The sequence below is a fragment of the Conger conger genome, chromosome 14 (genome assembly GCF_963514075.1).
Source record: "Conger conger chromosome 14, fConCon1.1, whole genome shotgun sequence".
Classification (NCBI taxonomy): Eukaryota; Metazoa; Chordata; class Actinopteri; order Anguilliformes; family Congridae; genus Conger; species Conger conger.
Window position 1 is genome coordinate 11,692,859 of NC_083773.1, and position 7,904 is coordinate 11,700,762.

Genomic DNA, 7,904 nt, shown 5'->3' on the forward strand with positions numbered 1-7,904 from the left:
TAATTTATGGGTATTTCAACTATTTTCAGATCCTTTACAGTCACTTTAAAATATTTTACACTGAATTCATTTTCGTTTACTTTGCATAGATAATATTGTTTATGTCATCTTATTTATATGTTATTGCACAATAGAATCTCAAAAGTATTGCTTACACTGATTTTCTCTAAATTAGCCTACCATTGGTCACTTTGTTGTTCATCTTAAAAATAAAGTCTACATGGATAGCATCAATGAAAAGCTGGTGTTGTGAAAGGGAAAACTGCGACTCATCTTCAGACCTCAGTAGTAATTGAACATCAAGTTCTTATTCTATCAATGGTTCCAAGAATATGCCCTTGGAGCACCTGTGGTTGTTAATAGCTCTGTTCACAGAAGAACCACAGTTATTTTGCTCTTTTCATTTTTTTTTTTTTTTGTGGCAAAGTAACTAGTCAACAATATTTTTCCACAATTTATTTGAACATAATTGAAAAGCTGGTTGGCTTATATATATTTAAATAGGGTAGCCAGGGAACTGCTTACTGAACTGTATTTTAGCATGCGATTTTGTTTTTAAAATATTTTAATTTAAAAATATCATCAGATATATTTAGCAATTATACACATTTTCAATTACTTGCTGTATTTGCAAATTGTTTCTGTGGTTTATGTAGGTCTTAATCTTGGCTGAAACAGCAAACATGTGTATTATATTGCATTTTCAGCGGAAGTATCTATAATTCCCTATCTTAAGTGACGAGGGCCTATTCATGAAAAATAAAACATTTCTTTATTTTATTTTCAATACTGCATAAGGGCATTTTGCATTTGTACACTGGAACTACGGTAGATCATAATCGATTGAGGGATGCCTAACTTTAAAGCCCAAGGCTATAGTATGCAAACTTGAAAGACTAGCTAGGCAATTTATCATGGTATCGCGTTCTTATGTGGATTGTAGGTCTACATTTGAAATGGGATTTTCTGTTAGCGTCCTGATATAGGTAGAGCGGGAACCACGGGGACGATGGCTATCAATGCTGTGTTATATCTGCGTTTGTCTTGCACTGTCCAGGCGAATGCGGAATGCGCCTATGACAGGAAAAATCAAATCCGTGTCTTTGACGTTGGTGTTCAAAATCTCTCTCATCATTAAAACAATACTGATGTTTCGTTTAGCGTTTCGACTGAATATATGTGATGGCATCTTTGCGTTATTCGAACGTCTTTCTGGTATAGTAGCGACAGATTTAGGAAATGTTCAGCCTCGTGTCCCAAAATGACCTCACTCCCATCCCGATTAATATGTGAGACTGCATTGAATAATCTGTTGCTAGTCGGCAAGCAGATCGTCGAAGCTGGATGATGCCACCGAACCATGAGTGGAATTTCGTATTACATATAGTCTTTTCTTAGTTACAGGTAATGTAGGCTATTTAATGTCTCATTGATGTTACCTTCACACACGCAACTCTTCGTATAACTTGATAGCCTACCCTTCTCGCTTTTGTATTTCAGCAAGACTTTTAAACCGAGGTGAGCGGTGATTGGATGACTGGATCGCGTGCGCAGTCGCCTTGCTCTGCCTCGAGTCGGTCAGTGAATGTGAGCTTGCCAGGCAGCTTTCGCAGCGGTTCCATCTGGATCCTCCACACAAGCTATAACAGTTAGTCTACTATTAATTACAGAAACCTTTTTCTTCTTTTGGAAGACATTTTTCATCATGGGCGACAAGAAAAGCCCTAGCAGGTACCGAACCTCTCTAGTTCAAATCGTATCTTGCCAATTAATGGAAATTCTGGAAGGATTCTGTGCCGTTTTGGGGGTGATATTCGGATGCTTTCTCGAGGAGTGTTTCTCTCTTTCCAGTTTGTAGCCAGGGCTAGAACAGTGCAGCTATGGCGGCTTGCCTTGCTCTCTCGCTACTCTCGACTCACTTTCAGACAAAGGGAAATTTACAAGGGATACGCCTGGCCCTTTTCGGAAGTGCAGTTTGGTTATAGAATAGCTCATTTGAAGTCCAATGTGGAATGGACATTTTCGACATTCGACAAATTGACGACCGTCTTTATTAAATGGACATGGGTAGGTGGCTTCGCTAGCCTAGTGAGGGTAACCCAGAAAACCCAGCTATTGGTTTGCCAGCGAGCTTGGTCGAAAGATAGCCAGCCAGCTAGCGACATAGCTAATTTGACCATCCTGCTAATTCGATGTTTTCCCCTGACAGCTCATCTCTGTGGATTAAATATATGTATGTTCACTAGGGCTATGATTTGGTGTAAATGCAGTAAACGCTGTTTTGACCATTATTGTGTTCAATTCTTAAGGCCAAAAAGACAAGCCAAACCCACAGCAGACGACGGCTTTTGGGATTGTAGTGTCTGCACCTTCAAAAACAGTGCCGAAGCCTTCAAATGCAGCATCTGTGATGTGCGGAAGGGCACATCGACAAGGTACGGCTTTTTACTTTGCTTTCAGGAAATGGTCTGGGTGTATCTTTCCCGCATGCTTGTTTTTCCTCGCAGTTTTCTCTCGCTAACGCCGACCAGCTGGTCACCTAACTAGGCTAGCGAGCAACGTAGCTAACGATTTGGGCTAGCTAGCGCAGTAAGCATTACTAAAGCAATGTGAGAATATGACTTGTTGATTTACGAGATTGCAGACATTTAGCTTGGTAGCTAGCTAGCTTGCTTACCAACTTGCTTGTGTGTTATGCATAATCAAGTCAGCGAGTACTGTAGTGCAAATTAACGAGGTGTCAAGCTTGGCAGCAATATTTTAATATCTCCACAGGTAGCAAGTCCGCGAGCTATCGTTACATTAGCCAACGTTACACGACGACTGCGTCTCCAGTGTGGCTAGACGCAATGCAATAAACCTGGCTGGCGTGTTAGATTTTAGATGCCGTTATCTGGCTAAAGTATTGATCATTTTGATACAGTGTTCTGGTATCAACGATATAGGACATCTTGAGTAATACGAACATTGCATCTTTGCTGTCAAATGACCTTTAAAACATAGACATGCAGCAATACAATAATTGTCTAGCATGAAAGCCAGTGTCATCCTAGCTTCTTTTAATGGGGTAACATCTCTTTATTATAAGCTGAGGTTAATATAACTAGCAAACTATGTCAAGCGGCAACACTTACATCTCTGGCGTTACATTTGTGCGATTTAATACCACGTACAGTTAGAAAACGTGCCGTCCAATTTGCAAGTCATATATCGCCTCATGTGTTATTGGCTCGGTAGAAGGTATTCGATGTTTCATTCCAAAACCTAACCTAATACAAATTCTTCCCAAAAATAGCATTGCTTGCTATTGAAGAAACGAGACTAGACCACGTCCTCTCTGACTGTAATCAGTTGACTCTACGGTAACGTTATGTGTACCATATGCATGGTCGCCTCAAATAGCGATGCCGATTATCGAACTTGTTTCCCTGGCTACTGTTGCAGTCATTGCTTTCAGTGCCACTTGCACACAAAGAAAGGCTCATGCACTAACGTTACAACTGAGCGGCACAGAATGTGTTAAATGGATGAATCAAAGGATGGTATTCTGGGTGAAACAAAGAACAAAAGAAAAAAAATGTATGGATTGTCGGTTGTTTCAGAAATTAAGTGCGGTGTGGCTCAAATTTGGGTTGACACATTTCGTTTGCGTATTTCCTTGAGATTTCATGGGGTCTAAAATGAGCAAACCGATCAGATTTTCTGTGCCTTGAATTATTCACATCCAGCATTTTACAATGCATAAATGAGCTACATGTCATTCCAAGATGTATGAATAAGCCACTCAGCCATGAAGTGGGTCTATGAAATCGTATATTTTAAATGGCACACCTGTTGATTGTTGGCCACTTCTCCACAACCCACGATTCCCCTGTATATAAATCATTTAATTAATTGCAGTTTGTTTTCATTTATTAAATGAAGCATTGGTTTTAGTCCGTCTTCCTGGAGTCGAATGCCTGCTTGTAACGTAATTGTCCTCTTCAGTGAAAACGTGCACGTGGGGGCTTTTTTTTGGTGTTGAAAGATTGCTGAAGTAGTCGTCTGTTTTAATTGTAGCAGTCCAGCAATATGATTCTGTTTTTGTTCACCTGGTTTGCCTTCAAAGCATGTCTTGATTGGCTAGACTTTCTCATTAGGTCTGATCAACAGAAACGACAATATGGTTTGAGAACGTTGTAAGAGATCGTGGTATTGGCATGCATAACTCTTCCAAGTGATGTTTATGCAGTTCCTCCTCTGAGTCGAATCGCAAATATAACAATTACAATAACAAATAAATGCATTAATAATAATATTGTAATAATAATAGTGCATAAATAAATACATAAAACGTGCTGGAGAGGTAAGAATTTTGATTTGTTGTGTGATGCTATGTCATTATGAGTTATATCAGTAATGTGCAACTCTTCCCGAAAGCCCCACAAATGGACATTTTGCTGTTGCGGTTTTTGAGCGAGTGTTTGCTTACGCACACGCTGGACTGTGGGGGCGTAACACGGAGGAGTTTACCGCTTTTGAAAGTTGTTGGTTGTTTCCGTTTTTTGTCGTCTTTCTTTTTCGCTCGTATTCTCGTAGGCCTTCTTAAAAAGCCAGCTGATGGGGAAACGCTGTCAGTTACAGTAAGGACAGGAAGTGACGACTTTCTTAGCCCCTTACCAAACGTCTATTGGCAACTGTCCCATTATCTCAGAATATGGTAAATTGAATTTCATGATACGTCTGAAGTGGTTGCCATTCTCATTTGATATAAATTATTAGTCTTTGATTAGTGGAATTTTCTTGTGAAAGAGAGCAGGATCTCATTATGATGAACGCTAATTAGCCGTTTTGTCCTCTGTGTTTGATGTATTCCAGTCATATGAAAGTGTTGTGCTTTCAGCGAAATGATCCACATTTATGACCCCCCGCCCCTCCCTTTCCCTTGCATTCCCACAATGTGACTGGGCCTGTCTGGCTCAGGTAGCCTGCCCACTTCACTAATTGCATTGTTTATTTGTTTATGTTGTCAAGCTTGCTTGTTTGGGAAAGGATTGTGGAGTACATGGGGTTGATGTCAATGCCTGTTTGAAGGGTTATTTGTCAAATTTGACAGCGTATGTCAACCATTTTGGGTCGTCAAATACAAGTTAGACACTCACTGAGTACTTTATTTGGTAGACCTGTGCACCAGCTTGTTGATGCAAATATTTAATTAGCCAATCATGTGGCAGCAACTAAATGCATAAAAGTATGCAGACCTGGTTAAGAGGTTCAGCTGTTCATTTCAGACCAAATGTCAGAATGGGGAAGAAATGTAATCTAAGTGACGTTGACCGTGGAATGACTGTTGGTGCCAGACAGGGTGGTTTGAGTATCTCAGAAACTGCTGATCTCCTGGGATTTTCATGCACAACAGACTCTAGAGTTTACAGAGAATGGTGCGGAAAGCAAAAAAACATCCAGTGAGCAGCAGTTCTGCGGGCAAAACGTATTGTGAATGAGAGAGGTCAGAGGAGAAGGGCCAGACTGGTAAAACCTGACAGGAAGGTGACGGTAACCACACATTGAACACACAACGTGTCAAACCTCTTAAGTGGATAGGCTACAGCAGCAGAAGACAAAGTAAAAATAAGTGTAATAAATACCTCAGTGAGTGTCTGATGATTTCTACCAGTCACTTAAAGGAAACTGAAAAGACGGCACATTTAGCTGTGGAATATCACAAATCCTGACATTGCTGCGATATTGAGATCAGTTGCTCTTTAACTTTTGCTAATATGCTGTGTATTACTCTGCTCCTGAGGATTGCTCCTGTAGTCTGTAGTCTGCATTCTAAGATCCCAGGATCTTCCCAGCTCAGACTCCATAGCAGGACTTTTAATAATGACTTAATGTATTCAGTCGCTATACGAGTGAACAAATTCAAGTCAATTTGGTCTTTCTGCTAGGCACATACACGGCTTACTGTGTGATTGCAAAATCTAGACTTTGCTAACATTCTGAAAACTGATATTGCTCTTATCAACCTCACTGGCAAACACAGGTTTTTAATTCTTCTTGGTCCTTGATTCCTCTTGCAGGAAAACCAGTGAACAACCAATGAAATAACATGACTAGGAAAGTCAAGTCAAATTAATGTATTTTTCTGATTGCTGCTTATTGTTTATTTTAGAGGGCAGATGAGTACTCAGAAAAGCACTGCTGCTCTTTCTGCTGTCATCAGTTAGTGCGCTGTGCCCTGTGTTTGCCTGTGTTTGCCTGTCACAAACCACCCACTGGAGCAGTCCCGTGTCTGGTATAGCTCGTTTCACAGTGCACTTTGGTGCAGTTCTGAGGATGGCACTGTGTAGCACAGCTCGCCATGGGTTCAATGTGTTACCCTCTGTAATGCGTTTCTAACAAACCCAAAAAAAGTAGCGCAATACTCTGGTGTATCAATGTTTTTTTACTCCACCCTTCCCCCCCAAAAAAACCCCTAGTCCCATGGGGCTAATTGCATTATTTTTCTTTCTTTTTTCCTCGCACTTTGTGTAGATCAGCGAAGACCTCTGTGGATTTCACTTCTGGTTCATGCATTTCCTCGGCAACAGACACATTAACGCTCAGCTAGGCACGACACTCATCAGAAGTGTTGTCACAGAGCTGGTAGGCATGCCTCTCTCCCTGCCACAGTCACAGAGCAGGTAGGCATGGCTCTCTCCCTGCCTTTCCCTACCGTGGTCTCTGGCCTCTGCGCTTTCGTGGTGAAGGGTCGCCCCGGAACCGGAGTGCCGCCGAAAGAACCCGACACCTCATCCCCTTTCACGCGGGCTGTAATCGATGCCAACGCTGCCCAAGGAATGCGTCCATTAAGCCCTTTTTACGCCATCAAAGGGGCGCGCCGTGGGCCGCGTAGTTCCCCTTTAATCTCCGACGGCGGCTCGTTTTACACGCCGCCCCGTGTCCTCTCCCCGTGCCCTGAGCGACGGACTCCGCAGCCGCCCGTGCGCCTCCGCTGAGCCTGAACCGGAGGCTTACAGACGCGCAACTGAATTAGCCCGCGCTGCGCTTTGTGTGACGCTAACCACGCTACGCTATGACAAGCAGATGAGCCCGGTCGAGTCCGGTGAACCGCCATGACCGTTATCAGCGGCCCCGCCTGCTGCTTCCACCCTGTCTGCCCTTGGCTTTCCTGTGGGCTCTCCCCACTTTCGTTCTTAAGAGTCTACATTGGACTCTGCATGTAGGCACGAAGCCTCGCCTAAATTCCTAAAATACTAAAATAGCACTTTTTCGATATTCACGCCTTTTCGATAAGGTTGTACGGCTATCGAGGAGCAGTTAACCGGATCACACGGCTGTTTCCACTCATTTGAGAATGTTTCTGTCTGAAATACCCTACAGCCGTATCGGAGCAGTCTGACTCTGCATCTGTGAAGTGTAAACTTTAACGGCGGCTAATGCACTTATAAATATAGTCTACATAAATGACTGTTACGGATAATTCTGTTGGAACATCTTTTAAATTTGAACATAAATGCAGAGAAAGATGCCAAGCAGTTTAGTATGGGAATTGGAGTGCAGATACAGTTCACTGACTCATCAGTTAGGGGAAAAATTGTGCTGGTGTGGCCATTATATATGCCAGGCATTTGTAAACCCTTTAAAAAATATCACTTCTGCGATTATTAGGGTACGTTTATCCTATTTATTTTTTGGCAAGTGACCGTCCCCAATGCAGATATGTACTATAGTGTACTGTAGAAGATGCATTAGCAGTGTACTACAGATGCACAAGCACAGTATAAAAACAAAAGCGTAACAGGAACCTAGTAAATGTAAAGCAACAGGCATATTATAGACTAAGTGTTGAACTTAATATCAGAAAATCCAGTACAAACAAACTCCAAGCTGAGTAATACTAATTTCACACTTGGGTAAAC

At 42.0% G+C, this 7,904-nt stretch overlaps 1 protein-coding gene across 1 annotated transcript in view; it reads left to right on the forward strand.

Annotated features, from left to right (window-relative positions):
* Positions 1 to 1,587: 1,587 nt before the first annotated feature.
* Positions 1,588 to 7,904, forward strand: part of rybpb (RING1 and YY1 binding protein b) — a 23,152-nt gene continuing 16,835 nt past the window's right edge. The window contains exons 1-2 of the mRNA XM_061220765.1: positions 1,588 to 1,731; positions 2,310 to 2,435. Coding sequence (XP_061076749.1) covers positions 1,706 to 1,731; positions 2,310 to 2,435 — 152 coding nt within the window. The 5' untranslated portion in view covers positions 1,588 to 1,705. The remainder of the gene's footprint in view (positions 1,732 to 2,309; positions 2,436 to 7,904) is intronic.